Source organism: Monodon monoceros, unplaced genomic scaffold (genome assembly GCF_005190385.1).
Source record: "Monodon monoceros isolate NGI ecotype Baffin Bay Population unplaced genomic scaffold, NGI_Narwhal_1 Super_Scaffold_9, whole genome shotgun sequence".
Classification (NCBI taxonomy): domain Eukaryota; kingdom Metazoa; phylum Chordata; class Mammalia; order Artiodactyla; family Monodontidae; genus Monodon; species Monodon monoceros.
The window spans coordinates 42915541-42933185 of record NW_021703786.1 but is presented as its reverse complement, the minus strand read 5'-3'; the positions used below and the strand labels follow the sequence as shown (position 1 = coordinate 42933185).

At 38.5% G+C, this 17645-nt stretch overlaps 1 protein-coding gene across 2 annotated transcripts in view; it reads left to right on the top strand.

Annotated features, from left to right (window-relative positions):
- MAP2K4 (mitogen-activated protein kinase kinase 4) overlaps positions 1–17645 on the top strand; it is a 105056-nt gene that overhangs the window by 14406 nt on the left and 73005 nt on the right. For both annotated transcript variants that reach the window (XM_029211284.1, XM_029211285.1), the window contains one exon: positions 16160–16262. In XM_029211284.1, coding sequence (XP_029067117.1) covers positions 16160–16262 — 103 coding nt within the window. The remainder of the gene's footprint in view (positions 1–16159; positions 16263–17645) is intronic.

Here is a 17645-nt window from a genome sequence, read left to right as displayed (position 1 = left end):
GTTTCTGCATTTATTTGCTTTTTGGTTTTCTAAATATATATAAGATAATATATATTTAATATAAAATTGTTATTTGAGCCAACAGTGTTATATTTCTTTAACACTGTTAGATTATTGAATTTTTCTAAGGTCTCTATGTAAGACTACATCAGGGGAAAATGTTTTTTTCCCATGTAGATCTCCTACATTTAGAGGGTTGATTAGTTCATCATTTACCATTTGGAAATAATGATTTTGTACTTGTAAATATGTTTATGTGATTTATGACTCAGTTTGAATGATCATATCTCAGTGGCTTTAATGAGCTAACTTGAAAACATAGTTCTTTAGAATATGATTTGCTTTGCTTTATAAAACCAATTTTGCGGGGGTAGGGGGGCAGAGATTTGCCTAGAAACAGTTTTTGAGATATGGTTTTGTAAATGTCAAATTTACCTTAGCGTATCGGCATTTTGACTTTTTGCTTGTATGAGAATTGTGACCCATTAAAGATCCCAGGGCACGGGGATTTTCCTCAGAAAATGCCTAGTAGAACCCTGTGCCGATCAAAGTGAGAGTAGTTAGGAATTTGGCAAATACTCTTAATAATTTAGTTTTCATACAAGGGCACTTTTAGCCTTTTTTCCCCCCTTACTGCAGTGCATTTTCTGCCCATGGCTGTAGAGTTTTTGAGTGCTAAAGACAAGTTTTGGTAGTGTTGAGTTTCCGTAGCTTTGCCTTTTTTACTTTTGATAGCTCTAAAAAGATTTAATGGCTTTAAAAATTTGTTTTACTTGAGAATGTTTGCATAGCAACATGTATTTAGAAAATTACATGTTGCACAGCTGACTGTTATCCTTGAAGTCATTAATAGAAATTAGATTACAGGTATTGATCGCTTTTGGTAACACTGCACACCAAAGTATTTGGGGGGAAAATGGAGGTATCCTAATGACAGATTTTCATTTCATTGTGAAACTATTCTTTTTAAATAAGTACCCCAAATTGTTTTTAAATTGGTAATAATAAAAATGAAACAGTAAAGAGGAGGAAGGATGTTTTGTGAATCTTCCCAGAAGTCTGAGGAAGTCATTAATAAGTTTACTGATCTGATAAGTTCTGTAAAAGATGATGTTTCACTCAAGAGAGTATTTGACTTTACTGGAGGTGGAGTATAGACAACCACGGGAAGGAAGGAGTGGAGGGAGGGTCAAGCTGTCCCGTGTTTAAAACTAAGCTTAGAACATTCAACTAATTAAACTTCTAATTTCCTATTTTATGTAACAAAAATCTATACCCAATGACTAAAATTTTATTGTTTGGGATTTATTAAGCTCACCTAAGTTTTTCAGCAATCCTAAGAAACAGAATGACCACATTTGCTACTACTGGAGGGTAACATGGTTTATTTAAATCTAAATACACGCTGAACTTAGTTACAAAATGAGACTATTGTAGGGTTTGCCGTAAGCCCCTAGGACTGAGCGTCTAGTACATTCATCACTGTCTGTGGACCATGATGAGCTGCCAGGGGAAAGCCCAAGCTTTCCAACAGCTTTTATACTAACTGAAGCCCAAGAATCGTTGTATAGGCTGAGTCAAGGTTCATGCATCCCCTTTATACCATATACCATTCCAAGGGGAATGCTACCTAATTATCTTTGATCTTGGAAGTGGTGGGAACATTAATTCTTCCTGAAAATTGGTTTTGTTGCTAGAGGAAGGAAGGTTTCAAATATCTATTGCACCTTAAAAATCATTTGGAGAAGCTTACTGTGTGGTGTTTTTGAATGAGAAAAAAATTAGTGATTCTCCCACATTGCAGGAAGTTTCCTTTTATTTGCCAGTTGAAATTTACGATGCGATGAGCAATGAAAGGATATTTGACAAAACTTTTGTGAGAAGTTTCCAGAAATTATTCCCAACTAACTCTCCAGTTAATCAAAGTGGTTTTCAATTTAGCTTATAAATTTAGGGTGATGGTTTTCAAACAAGGAATAGTAAATACTTGAATTCTTACTGCATGATTTTATGAGTGCTTTCAAAATCCAGACACAAGTGTCTAGATGAAAAGATGTTCTAGAAGAAACTTGGCACCTGCCGTGTTGGTGTTGATTTTCTCATTAGGTAGAAATCAGTGAACATTAATCAGCAGTGAAAATCAAGTGTATACATATTTACTCCCCTTCAGAGAACCTCTTAAAAGGTTAAATAAACAGAGGCACAAATATAGCATTTAACAAACATATCTATACCGCTAATGGTAAGAGGCACTGGGGTCTTTAAAGATGGATTAAATCTAGAGCCTACTCTGAAGAAGTTTATGTTCGTTGAGGAATTGAACATGTAGTGACAGACTATGTGGTAGAAATAACAACAACAGATAACTCTCATTTACCGTGTGCTAAACTCTGTTCTAAGCTTTTTATTTATCTTATCTAATCTTATCTATCACTTTATTTAAATTATCTAAGTAAGTTATTAACTCTTTATTTCTTCCAACAATCTTGTGAAGTAGGTATAATAGTTATTATAGGTGAGGAATGGAAGCACAGAAAGGTTAAGGGAATTTTCTAAAGTCATACAGCTAAGGAGTAGCAGACTGTGTGACCTTGGTTTGGTCACAGGTTACATGCTATAAACCATAGTGTTTTATTGATTCTTGAAAGAAAGCGGTGAGCACTCATAGGAATGATTTTCTAAACCAAATGGCTTTTGAGGAGTCTTCACTTGAAAATTGTCATGAGATCTGGACATACATTTATATATCATTTTTGATTTTCTGGCCCTGGAGAGTTTCAAAACGTTATCTAACAAGCCTGACTGAACATTAAGTGGAAAGATTCCTTCTTGTGGCTCCAAAGCTAGGGACAGAGGGATCTGCCACTAGGGAGAAAGTATTTTCAAAAAATCAGAATTATTCTGGCCTAGACAGATGCAGAGAATGGATTGCTTTGGGATTCTCAAACGACTTGTGTGTCTGGGGAACAGCTGACCAAGATGAGTAGGTCAGGAGACTGGGGAGTCAGTGAACAAGGTGGCCATGTGCTGTGTGAGGACAGATTTGTGTACAGGCTCTTAAAAACGAATTGATGTCTTCAGATTTATGTCCCTCCTACTTTCTTATAGTTAGGGGTGGAAGAAAGCACATTATTTAATTTTTTAAAAAACGTTTAATTATAGAAGTTTTCAAACTTAGAATAATATAGTGAACCCCAGGTACCCATTACATGGCTTCAGCAGTTGCCAGCATATGGCCGATTTTATTTCATTTGTTCCTCCTCCCCCCACCTGTCTCTACTAAAAAAATTTAAAGCTGGTTCTGATTATCATGATTTCATCCACAAATGTGTGTCACACATCTTTTAAGTGATAAGGACTCTTAAATACATAACTTTAATGCCATTATCGCACTGTTAAATAAACAAAACAATATTATCAGATAGCCACTCAATGTTCAGATTTCCTCAGATGCCCTACAAATGCCTTCTTTACAGTTGATTTGCTCCAACTTGAGGTCTCAACAAGGTCCACACACATACTGCATTTGGTTCATATGTCTCAAGTTTCTTTACAGTAGTTCCCTCTTCTCTCCTTTTTTCTTGCCATTTATTCATTGAAAAAAAATGGGTCATGTTTTTTGGTAGCATTTTGCACATTTTGGATTTGGCTGATTACATCCTTTTAGTAATTAGTGTTTCACATTGCCCTGTATTTCCTGTTAATTTGTAGTTAGAAATAAGGGCTTTGATCACATAGATATTCAAATTTTTGGCAAAAACACTTGGTAGGTGGTGCTGTGTATTTTTTGTTGTGTCACATCAGGAGGCATACGATTTCTGGTTGCAGCTCTTGTTAAGATTGATCAGTGGGCTTTGGTGCCGTCAGTGTGTTTCATATGGAATAAAGTTCCCCATCAGCCTTTCACCTGATGGTTCTGGCTACCATCAGTGATTTTTGTCTAGATTAATTCTTTCATTCGGGACTGGTTAACTTGTGTTTCTAAACGTTTGTGGACTCTGCAAATAGTTGCTGTTGTCAACCAAGAAACAAAGTTTGTGTTTGGGGCATACTATCAAATGCAAATTATTGCATTGATCATCTATGACTTAACTGCACCAGTGCTGAAGGATATGAAGTATGTGACTGAACAGGGTTAGTGAAATGCAAGAGTTGCTTAAGAAATTGTCACTACTAAAAGGTGAATAATGACACCTGTTGGACAAGTACGTACCAGTCACTGAGAAGGTAATTGCCAACTGGAACACAAGTAGTTCACGTGTTTTTTATATCTTGGATGAGAACTCCTATTTACTTCTAGTCTCACCAAACTGCCTTTCGATGACTATCTCTGGTTCCCAAGTACTGGCAAGATAATGCTTGAAGGACCTGAGCATTCTAATCACTGAATATAAATTAATGAGCAAAGCTGGAACCTGGTTTGGGACTGATCTTAATTTGGCAGAACTGGTCTCACATACCCACTGGTTCTTCGACTTCACCAGAGATCAAGAGATCTTTAAAAGTCCCGAACCAGATTCCAGCTTTCTTAAGCAACTCTCCCCTCTCCCATTTCACTATCCCTGTTCAGTCACCCGTCTTGTAACTACACTGTTAAAGTCTCCACGTGGTGATGTTCTAACACTGATTTGACCTTGCACAATTTGTAAATAACAAATCAGAGACATTTCAGTCAGGATACTCTCATGTACTGTATATTTAGAAAGTAGATAGGGTGCAGTATATCCTCTTTGAGTGCCGTTTAACTCTCTTTATTAATCTTATTCTAACCTTTTAAAAACCTTAATTTATAGAATACATTTATGGGCAACAAATAGTACTTGATTGTGTCCACTGAGAAGTGAAAGTGTTAGTCACATCTTAATGTTTTTTTTTTAAATCGGGAAGGATTATTCTGTGGGGTACAAAGAAGCTATTTGGATGTTGGTGAGAGGAGTATAATAGTGCTGTAGCTATTGCTTATACATATACAATATTAGCTTTGTATGGAAGATGCTGATTCGTTTTCCACCTCTGTTATTTGCTTTGGTAGTAACACAGTTGGGTTTGAATTTAAATTTGGATTGTGAATTATTACTTAAAATTTCTTTAAAAAGATGTATAGGATAATACAGCACTGAAATGGAAAACGTTGGCTGAGTGTATAAAAGATGATCGCAAGCCATGCAACGGGAGGCAGTTAAAAATGCCAGCTATCTTGTTTTAAAGCCAGAGGATGGCCGACTAATCCGTGTGTCATCAAGTTCTATAGTCAGGAGCATCTCTCTCGTTAAAGCTTGCTGGCTAACTTTTTCAGAGAACCTATTTAACTTCTAGTTACGCATCTTTCGAGTAATGAGAACAAAAGAAGCAACTAATTAGATCTATTGGGAAGTATGGATAAAACCCCCAGTCAAGATGTCTGAGTGAAACTGTTTGTCCTAAAGGTGTTAGATCAAAACTTGGGCTTGGATTATTCATTTATTCAAGGAATATTTGAGTTCCTGTGACACGCAGGTGCTTTTTTTATGGAAAGTCACCAGAGTGCTGAATCTAATTTCCAGTGGTCAAAAGTCATCCAGATGAATATGAGAATGCTTATGTTCACATGTTGACTGTGTTCCCGAAGAAGCAAGGGGTTGTTATATAACAAATGTGGTACGCTCTTGGTGACTAGTTGAAAATTGTATAGTGTGGGGCTTTCTGTCCCTCCTCTGCAGTTATTAAATTATTGCTGAACTACTCATGGTGTTTTAGAATTGGGGAAGTCATCTTTGAAATAAAGCTTCCCTTCTCCTTTAGGTAGTGCAAGCTGCAGGCTTGCTTATAGGTTTGGATAGCATAAAAAATCAAGTACAGGTATTAATGGAAATAAGGAAAGATTTATTTCTTGAAACTGACTTCTTTTGCCTTTAGGAAATCTTAATAGTCCTCACTTCTCAGTGTTTCACATTTTGCCACTCTGAGGTGTTTTCTGACCGCAAGCAATTTTCCAGTGTCAATTGGGTGCCCAGCAATTCAATTCAATTCTGACACTGTCTACCTGGAGTTAGCATCAGATCTCACAAGTTAAAGGGCTCAGCCCCCGTAAAGCTGCCCTGACTTCAGATCCAGCTGCAAATGGGGCGCCGAGGCTACTCACGCTTCTGCTCGGCGGACTGCAGGTTACAGGGCTCCCTTACCCACGGCCCCCAGGTGCACTTATTTGCTAGAATAGCTCACAGAACTCAGGAAAACACTTTACTTATGTTTACCAATTTATTAGAAACATGTAACTCAGGAACAGCCAAATAGAAGAGATGCATAGGGCAAGGTGTGGAGAGAGAGGAGGTGCAGAGCTTCCACACCTTCTCTGGGCTTGTCATCCTTCTAGCACTTTGATGTGTTTACCAACCAGGAAGCTCCCCTAGCTCATCTTTAGGAGTTTTTATGAAACTTTCATTACATAGGTATGAATGATTAAATCGTTGGCCTTTGGGGATTGAATTCGATCTCCAGACCCTCTGCCTTACATGGAGGTTAGTGGGTGGGGCTGGAAGTTATAACCCTCTGATCACTTGACTGGTTTTTCTGGAGACCAGCCCTCCCATCCTGAAGTTTTGGAGGTTCTCCCCATCCCCACCTAATAAGCAAAAACTGTGATATAGTGGAAAGAGGCTTGTTATGCATAATAAAAGATGCTCATCACTTAGGAAATTCCAAGGGTTGTAGGAGCTCTGTGCCAGGAACCTCCAACAAATACCAAATATATTTTTTATTATATCACAGACAATGTCTGTAGCAAAACTACCTGCATATAATAGACACATAGCTTTGAATCAGTAAGCTTTCTAGACAGACTAATCTGTAGTTACCCGGAAAGAAGAGTGGGTACCCACTATCACTTTGGCCAGTGGATGGTTGATTTTCTGTTGTGAAAAGGATCAAGATGTCCTGTCTGCTAGGACTAAAGTGGTACCTCTAGTATGATGCTAAATTGTCTGTAAAAAATACAGCTTTCTGTATCCTAATCTACTTGCTAACTTACAGGATTGAGCCTAGAAGAGTTAATTATTTATGACTGGGGGGGAATCCTTATTGGTATTTTGGGCAGATGAGGAAAGAAATTAGATAAGGGAAGAAATTAACGTTTGATAAAAATCTGGCTTTGTTGTGTGGTTAATAATATTAGTTTAAGTAAACTCTTTAAGAAGAAGTCAGATCTGGTTGTTTTAGTAGCTCCCCAACTTGGGCACTGCTGTTGGCTGAAATATTCATCTCCTTGCCCTGTGGCCTGGAGCCACTCGCTAGAGCTCTAGGTCAGTGGTGCTTAGCCAAGAACAGCCTTGTTTCTCCTTCATTGTGTTGTGCACCTGTGCTTTTCTTAACACCGTGGTACATATAAAAAAGGTTTGAAGCACTGATTGAAAAACTACTGATGTATTATTAGAAACTATGGTTAACGAGCTTATTTCATTTCTGGGTGGTGGGGAGTTAAAATGATGATGGCAGGATGCTGCGGGTTTGCTGAGCAGGAAGAGTGTACGTGATATAAGCGCAGTGGGCACTCTGGCTTCTCACTAGAGCTGAAGCAAGCCGCCGTGAGAACATCGCGTGTGGCCTGTGCCTCTGCCTCCACAGAGCCGCAGCATGGCCTCGAGGTATGGACGAAAACTGGAACAAGCTCCGCGACTTTTCTTGACACGGTTTTCCTAAGTTTGCGTATTATGTGCCTTGTCCCACTAGAAAGAGGGCTATCGACAAGGAAGACTCCTTATGTGGATGGTTTTCCAGAAATCCTAACATCTTGCTTTGGGCGTGTGGTGAGACAGTAACTTAAAACTTTGGGGAGCTGATGAGTTTCATGAGAATGTTGGAGGGTCCGATCGGGAGGCCTGCACATCACAGGAGAAGGGATCACAGACCGTCTGCATAGAAAGTTTGGTTGGAGTTGGTCAACACAGTGTTTGTGTGTCACTTGTCTCCACGGGGCCCCTGTTGACATGTTCATGGATTTCAAGCTTAAGAACAAAAATGCCATGTGGATTTGGCTGAGTTTGGGGCATTACATGGATGTAAAGTGTTCTGAGCTCCTGGACAAGGTGCTGGGTACCTTTACTGACTTACTGTGCTGCAAACCGTCCCCTCGCTGACTGGGATAGGATTGTCAGTGCTGCGTGTGGCCGTTGAGCTTCTCTGTGAAGGGAAGTAGTGCAGGTGTATAGTGGGTTAGGCCTTTCGCACAAGGACTGTGAAGGATGGTGATAAAAGAGAATGCTAAACAACAGGCTGGGGGCACACGAAGGACTCAGAATTATTAGCACTTCTTCCTCTTCTCCCCTAAACTGGGGGTGGAGGTGTGCTGACAGACAGTATGGCTGCCACCTTTTGAGTATCCATTTGGAACCTTCTCAAGGTGGATGTGTAACTGGAATTCCCACTCTTAGATTCCCATGGAGGCTGTGCTTGCACAGTCAGGAGCATGGCATTGTGTGTATGTGTGTGTGGGGGATTGTGTTTTCCTGTTTTGTTGGAGATTAAAATATTGTTAACTTAGCTGATTCATATACCTTCAGAAATCTCAAATGATATAACTTATGAAATATTACAAGATGATAGTGGTATGGAAATGTCCAAGTTGTATTAGCAGGTATATCAGAGTGCCTATGCGTACTTGTATTTTTAAGGCCTTTTGTTTACTTGTTCTCTAGGGCTCAGTAAGATTAGATTTAGAGAACAGATTAGAAAGCTCTGATGTGAGGAGCAAGGAGACTATAATTAAGACAGAGACAAAAAACGCTTAGTGCTGAAAAACAGAAAAGTAGAAAAAGAAAAAAGTCACTGATAATTCTAGCACTTTGAATTAATCACCATTGATATTCTGGAGAATGTGGCCTGTGTGTGTATTATAGATTATCATATGCACATGTGCTTTACTAAAATGACAGTTTATCAGACACATTACTTATTGCCTGATTAAAAAAGAACTCTCACTGTTAAAGTTAGTTCTGATGTCAGTAGTCTTTATGGTGTGTTTTCTTGGTAGCAGTGTAGTATTCCAATTATGGGTATGCCATAATTTTTGTAACTAATCTAACACAGATGTCTCTGCTTTGAATAACTTTCTTTGCATTGCCTTTAACTTCCTAAAGGATAAATTCTTAGGAATGGGTTGGCCGTAAGGACATTTTGAGATGTTTGCTAGGTATGGCCCTTTTTATGGAGAAAGTGAACCAGTTTATCTCACAGCAGTGCTTTGTTCATTCATTTGTCTGTGTCCTTTTGTTTACTGAAGAAGTGTTAAGGATTTATGTGTCTGGTGTAATTCTAGACATTGAGGCACATGAGAAATGGTTTCTGCACCCCTGAAACTTAGGGTGTAGTGGGCAAGGTGGGCATGACCTAACCACAGATAGGTGTAAAAGTACAGCTCTGACAAGTTCTGAAGGGACTGCTGCTTCTCATACCCTTTGTTAACATTGATATTAGGACTCTTTATTTATGTGTGGGATTAAAGGCAAAAAATGAATTTTAATTTTTTGGAGAGCTAGAAGAATTTGATAATTTTTTCATGTTAATGGTTTATTTCTGTTCTGTTCGTATTGCTTCTTTTGTTAATTACCTGTTCATGCTCTTTGTGTATTTTCTAATTGGGATATTTGCTGTCATATTGATCAGTAAGGCCCTTATATTCTCTCCCAGCTTGTCATTTCAGAAGGTAATGATTTCAGCTGGGGCTTTGTAGTTCAGACAGAAGGATTTCCTCTTTGCCCCTCGGTGAACCTGGGGACCTCACAGGAGAGCTTGGGACCATGGCGATCCAAAGCCAAGATCCTGCTCAACAGAATGTTTGATTCTGTCTGCATGACTGTGTGGACAGGCATCTCAAGCCCTGTTTATCTCAGTAAAGCCTTGACATCTGTGCTGTCTTGGTAATCCCAGGAGGGTCTTCCTGAATTAGATTGCTCCCTGGGTGTTTTTGAAGAGTTTGGACTAATCAGGAATTGGCTAGTTTAGTCTGAGGAATTATATTTGTTTGCTGGTAATAGACATCTGGCTCATATTAGTCCTTCCCACAGTAGTTCTGCCAAGTAAGGGGTGGTTTTTATCTTGATTTTACAGATGTGTGAATTACTAGACCACAGAAATATCCCTCTTTTTATCTTTATCAGTATTTCATTGGTGGTCATTTAGCATCTAGCAAAAGTACTTTTCCCCCCTATTCCTACCCTTTAACTTCCTCCCACCATGTTTCTTTTTAATTTTGGCAGGATGCCAAAGAAAACAGTCTTTGTAATTATGTCACTACCTTGTCTAGCCTTTTGTCCCCACTGCCTGGCAAACCACCTTGTGTATAAGTGTGATATTTCTGCACCTATGGCTATGGAACTTATTACACTGGACTTCCCCCAAATCTGTCTTACACACAAAAGTGTCAAAATGTGCTAAAGGGGCTGTTGGTTTCTTAAACAAACTCAGCACTGTCCAGTTTCCAAAATGCTTAGCTGCGTGGATGAATGACAGTGTTCTATTTTACTGATGAGAGTTCAGTGTTCTAAGTGAGATTTTGTGAATTTTTGGAAATTGCTCACCCTGATGTACCAAAGGCTGGCAGAGGAGGAGTAATATAATATTAGCTGGTAGTCGCTCATTTACTACTTGGAAGGCCTGAGATTGCAAGTCTAAAATGTACAGAGTTGCCCATTTCTTCTAACTGCAAGTCAACATCCTTCCTCTCTTATTCTCTCGAGCTTATGAAATAAGTTAGGGCACTTGTCACGGTAGTAATTTAGGCAGAAAAGGGAATGAAAGTAAGTTCTTGTCTACCACTTTATTTCCTCATTTCTGAAATTGTTTGAGGTTGCATAGTTGGAATTGTCTTCCTCTTTTCCGGTGATTACAGATAATTTAAAAAATTATTCTGGATACTCTTTCTGTTTTGAAAATTAGGTACTCGGAGTTAGAGCCAAGGGAGAAAGGAGAATTTAAGGCAATTCTTTTTCCCCCACCCCTGGTGGGATGCTTGGAATACTTGGTATCATATGAGTGATTTGTCCATTGTAGTTCAAGTTCCCACTTTCTCCTGTGCTTGGGTCTGGGGAGTCCCCTGTGGTGGTGATAGGAGTTCCTTCAGAGGGACTGATTCTGATCACTTTTTCATTGTTTCTCCCCAGCTCCTTCAGCATGTGAGTAGTGGCTTAAAAGAGCAGCTGTTTAATTTTTCATGATTCTGTTTGTTACTCACGTGTCTGCATTCAGCTAGTCGGTCTGTTGGGGCGGTCTCAGCTCAGCTGGGGTGGCGGGGACTTCTGGGCCTCTCCATGTGCTCTTTCATCATCAAGGAAGCCTGACTGAACTGCTTTCCATTTAGACTCAGTAGCTTTCCAAGAGGGTGAGAGTGCAAACTGCAGGGGCTCATAAGGTTTAGCTTTGGACATCATATAGCATCCCTTCTGCTCTATTATTCTGGTCAAATCAAGTCCCAAGGCCTGCCCAGATTCAAGAGGGAGGGAAATGGATGCCACCTGTTGATGGGAAGAGCAGCAAAGTCACATTGCAAAGAAGCGTGGACACAGGGAGCTGTGATTCATTGGTGGCTTTTTTTTTTTTTTTGCTGTACGCGGGCCTCTCACTGTCGCGGCCTCTTCCGTTGCGGAGCACAGGCTCCGGATGCGCAGGCTCAGCGGCCATGGTTCATGGGCCCAGCCGCTCCGCGGCATGTGGGATCTTCCCGGACCGGGGCACGAACCCACGTCCCCTGCATCGGCAGGCGGACTCTCAACCGCTGCGCCACCAGGGAAGCCCCATTGGTGGCTATTTTTGTAACAATCTACCGCATAACCCACAATGGTCTGAAAGCTGAAAGGTGTCTTACTTTCGGCTTCAGTATTCTGTGAGTCTGAGTTATTCTGTGGTCAGAATTAGAGCAAAAGATATTCCTAGGCTGTAGTGAGTATGGATATACTTGGACAAATCCTTCTTCTTCAGAATCATAGTTCTGAATATTCTTGAAGATCCCATGCTTAGGAACGCTCCTCTCATGAGAACTGTGAGGAAGAAATTGCATATGCATTATATGGAAAAGTCTGTGTAAATATTACTGGTGTTCCGTTAAGGCGGAGCTCTGAAACCAGAATTTCAAGGGTGATGCAGAAAGACTGGCCCTTCAGTCCTTGGAGTGGCTGAGTGGGGCCTGAGGCTGCTGAAACACCTTGGCCAGCTATCGGGCCAGCTATGATTTTGATTTTCTCACTGTGTTGAACAAATGTCCTCATTTTCTGTGTAAGCTATGGCATGAAAAAAGTTAGGCAGTATTGCCCTAAAGGATACAGCAGCGCTTTGGAAATGTGGTGGGATGAGGACAAATACTGTTTTCCTTTTCAGTCAGTGTTCTTGGGTGCAAACAACAGAAACTTATTCTAGCTAATTTAACCCACACTTTAGTTGTCTGGGTCTGTCCATGTCAAATTTATTCCCAGATCAATGAACATTTGAAAGTATTTTCTGTATCAGGCACTTGGGTTTTAAGTATACAAAGACAGTCTTCTGGATGGGAAACTTCTTCCATATGAATAATTTAAGATATTTGACATATTTTGTTTCTATCCTACTGTAGTTAAAGGGGAGGATCTGTTTATCTCTGTTGACTGGTTAGGAATTGATTATTTGGTGACAGTCTTACCGAAGGGGTAATTATAATCACAAATTTATAGTCTTTCTTGATAATTACTTTAAATTACTTGTACAAATATTTTAATCCCTATTAGCTTAGAAAAATCTCCACTGGCCATTTATAGTATCACTTATTTCCTTGTGCCCTTTTCTCCCTGTGGAAGTTGTTGCAGGCTTTTGAAAAAAATCCACATTGATCTAATATCCTATTTGTTTGTAGTTTTGTTATTAAAGATATCTGAATACAGGGTGACAGGTTGCCTTTAGGGTTTAGTTTTTTGGGCCCCTTGAGAAAGGGAAGTAAAGATGAGAAAGACCAGACCTAATAGAGGTTCTTACTTAGAGAAAGTGAATGGGAGAGGAAGAGATGCTTAAACAAACAAAAAGGCTCATGCCTACAGAGATTCAGAAATAGCCTTTAAGGTATTGTAAAAGCGGCCTCTTTCTGCCTTTCCCGGAATCTCACCTTTGATGGACTTTCTGGAGCGTTCCTTCTCCTCCTCTAGGCTGACCACCTCATGAGTTCCTCTTAAACTGATCATCATTTGGGCAGTTGGGGTGCGCTGCTGAGAACAGGCCGTGTAACTCGACCTCAGGCTCTGAGTCATCGCCGCTTACAGAGGCTTTGAACTTTTATAGAATTCTTTGTCATATTTTGTTGGTGAGAGATCAGAATACATAGTTGGACTGTTTTCAAGATAGCTGCAGATGTTTCTGAAGTACAGAGTGTGTTTAAATCTAATTTATGTAAGTTAGTTAGATGTCACATTCTGTTACTTGTGTGCTTGTTCATTTATGCAGTAAATGTCCTTTAAAGACCTCAATTTATTTTTGTTTAAATGTGAATGCAGTGCGAAAAGGAATCTCTGTGTGTGTGTGTGTGTATTAGGTAGAAATATTTATTTTCAAAAGAACAGTTTGAGTACGTTTTAACTGTAGTAACATACCTTATTTGCCTGGGAAGGTTAGCTACTGTCCTGTCAAATTGGGCTTTTGAAGAGAGGGCCAGTTTTGGTGTTTTTCTTCGGATAGTTTTCACAGTGATTCTATATTCTGTTATTATCCTTAGTATTTGATCTTAGTCTTCTATCACTTTTCACCATATAGAGAACATGGGTGATGTACCAGGTAGTTTCAGACACACACACGTGGCAGGTGGTGTTCGTAAGCATTGAGCTCATTCAGATTTATGATTGCAAAGGTCCTTCACTCAGTTGTATCTCCAGACACTTTGCTGTATAAAGTAACATTCATAGCTTCTGGTACTTTGGGGGCCACCTTTTCAGTCCACTACAGTCTGCCTTCTGGCCCCCATGTAGTCACATCTGCCCCACATGCAAAGTACATTCACCCTCCTCCATCATCCCCAGAAGTCTTAACTCATTACATCGTCAGCTCAAATCCAGACCTCATCTCGACATCATCAGCTCACCAGTCCTAAATCTCATCATCAAAAGCATCTAAATCAGGTATGGGGTGAGACTCTTGAGTATGATCCACTGTGACACAAAATTCTTCTCCATCTATGAACCTAGTAACTAGAAGATGAGTTATCTGCTTCCAAAATACAGTGGTGGGTCAGGCATTGGGTAACAGTGATAGAGATTCCCATTCAAAAAGGGAGAAAACTGAAGGTTCAGAGGAGTGAGCAAGCAGTCCCAAGCAATTTCAGAATCTAGCGGGGCCTGCGAATAGTCCTCTGCCTTTAAGTATTTCTTAAAGGCAGATTTCCAAGAAGTGAAAGAACATATTCATTTGAAGCTTCTTGTATATTGCTGAACCTCTCACCAGAGGTTACTTTTCTACCAGCAGTGTATTTTGCTAGTGATTCTTTTACCTGGTCACTCTGATCACCATGTTATCATTAAAAAAAAAAATAAATGTATGTGTACAAAATAAAACCTCTAAACTTTCCCAATTTCACATGAACCAAAATTTTAACTTTTTGGTGTTACGAGTACCTTTCATAATTTTTTCTCAATTTTGCTTAATTTTTCATACCCTTGCCAATTTTTCTATTTTTTTCTTCATTTGTGTGATGTTTTTATATATTTAGAATTTCTGATTTTGTATTACAAGGATTTTCCCAAGTTTTCATTTAATTTTTTAAACGTTTTTTGGTAAATACAGAGTTTGCTTTTTTAATACAGTCAAATCTGCCATTTTTTGTGGAGTACCTTTTGCATGTATAGTTTGAATGTCCTTTCTCTACTTGCAGTCAAATAAAAATTATTAAAAAAAAATTTGGTACCCAAAAGGGCAACTTATGAGGAAAATTCATGTTGTACTATAGTTATGTCTGACAGTGAGCTTCTTAGGAACTGCCATTATCCTGTAGAAAGGCCCATCCCTGAGAGCTGATCCAGCTCTTGTCCTGCAGTCCTGTCTGACTAGCATGGCACGCTCAGCCTTCACGTCTCGTGAAAGCACCGGGCCGAACAGGTTGAGCCCTCTAATCCATTTTCTGAATCCACTGAGGTGGGAAGGTGCTTGGATGGCAGAGAGGTTGTTGGAATAGGTATTGACTGATATATGTATAATGAAGTGTGAAGAGTGAGTGCTAGGAAAAGTATCCTTAATATGTACATGAAACCAAGGTGTACTAAAAATGTGGGAAAACCCAACTCTGTTACAAAATTTCCATATAGTAGACCCCTGCATTAATGATTTTGTAAGATTTATTGACATAGAAAAAAATATGGTCAGTGACTAGAGCATATTACAAAACAGTATTGCGGTCCAATTTTAATTGTAGAGGAAAAGATAATGTCTCTATGTATAGAAGATAGTGTGCATTAGATAATGATTATTTGGGGGTAACTGGACTTTTAAGTGTATATACAGTTTTTTAAAACCCTATATATTTATAGGTGTATATATAATATTTTATACATTTTTGTTTCTTTATCTTTTCTGAATTTTCTGGCTTTTCTGTAGAGGACTTTTTTTTTTTTCGGTATAATATAAGGTATTGATACTTTCTCCCTTCCTGTACCAAAGAAATTGCCTCCCCAAAAATGATTATTTGGTATACCTGTGTTATTAACTTGAAGTTGACTGTACCATAATGCTTTTAGGCCATTATGATTGCAGAATGCTTCATATTCTTCACTCAGTTGTTTATATTACATTCGAGGGAAAATGATTTTTATTAAACTAAGGAAGTAAAATGTAACACTGGAAAGATGCTAATATTTTAGTATTTTTCGATATATCTGCTGAGGGGAATGATTTTTATTGTGGTGTTTTTACTTACAAAAGCCTTAGCATCTCTGAACGATATAAACTGGAAGCACTGAGCATTGTTTTCTGTTGTTTTGGAGATAATGAGTGATTTGTGGTTAGTAACAACTTTAGATCATTTTTATTTACTTTTTCTTAATTCTGAGCAATTCTTTGCCACCTTTCAAAATATTAATTATATGTTAAAGCAAAATTTTCTGCCTTTTGGAGTGAATTTCTTTTGCCCTCAGAATCCTACCTGTTTTATAGTACTTGAAACTTTTACTTTTTATTTGTTATTTCTTAGGTAAACGCAAAGCACTGAAGTTGAATTTTGCAAATCCACCTTTCAAATCTACAGCAAGGTTTACTCTGAATCCCAATCCTGCAGGAGTTCAAAACCCACACATGTGAGTATTCCTGGTAATCAAATAAAAGGCTCAACTCAAGCAAGGGTTTTAAAGTTACTGTGTTTTATGAATTTTTTCAAGTCGAGGGGTTGGTATTTCTGTTATCCTCTGGGCCATTTGAAATATTACTGTTTGAACTCAAATAGAAAGCTGTTGATTCTGTAGTCTGAAGTAGGCAAACACAATTTTCCTTTTTAAAGTTGACTTGAAGGGAAAGGAAGAGCTGAAGATCCAGTTACATTTATATCGTTTTAGTTTCTCTCTTATTGAACTCTGGGAATATTATTTTTACCTCTCCTTCTGGATTTCCAGTTAAGTTGTAAGTAGTATTTAGAAAACTTAACTCTCTCCTGTAGATCTGCACAAATCATCCCCACTTACTAGTTGACAAAATAGATTTCCATTCTTAATATACTGAGTGTCTATAAGATTTCCATGTCATAGTAGATTGAAAGAATATGTACGTGTCAGTGAGTTTTTAAAAAATTGACTCCCTTAATATTTTTAAATTAAAAAATAGAAATGATATTGTAGCATTTTACTGAAGAGTATTAGAAATATATTAGTTAATTTAAAACAATCTCGCCATAATAATATTTTACAGAAGCCTTTGAATCAAAGTGAAGTGAAGTATTAAATAATAATGTTTTCTTCTTCTCAAACCTGGCAAGAACATGAAGGGTCAAAGCCAGTGGATTTACATTTCTACTAATGTCCAGAAAAATAATTTTCACCTAGTTCTAGTATTGAGAACTATAAAGCAAGTGGTGGAAGGTATGGTTTAAAAAGCTGTCAGAATCCATTATTTTATAGTTTTGTAATAATTCCTCAACAATCTGTATTCAAACTTTATTAGACTACAGATACATTTATTCTTCCCAAAGAGGCACATTTATTGCTGTTTGACATTTGGTATACATTGTATTTGCAAACAGTAACACATTGGTAGAAGGTAGACTGTCTTGCAGTAGGAATGTTGAAAATATTTTATTTTTAAAACATCAGTGTCTAGAAGGAAGCAGCAGGTACGTGTGTCTGTACGCTCTTATGCTTACACCTATCACCTAAAGGGGAATGAAAGAGATTTTCAATGAAAACCGAGTGGCAGTTTATTTGCCTGGGAGTGGTGTCTGTCAGCTTTATTAGACTGCTGTTCACAATGAGACTTCTTGTCAGAGCTCAACCTTGTTACCTTCTCTGAATCATATTGAGGAAGGAAACTCTTAGTACTGCTTAATTAGTCAGAGCTCCAGCAGCAAGGAAACACTGTTAAAAGAACCTCCTTCCTCATTTCCTAGAATTTCTAGTGAAAGCTAGTACAAAAGAACTTAAAAGAACCTCCTTCCTCATTTCCTAGAATTTCTAGTGAAAGCTAGTACAAAA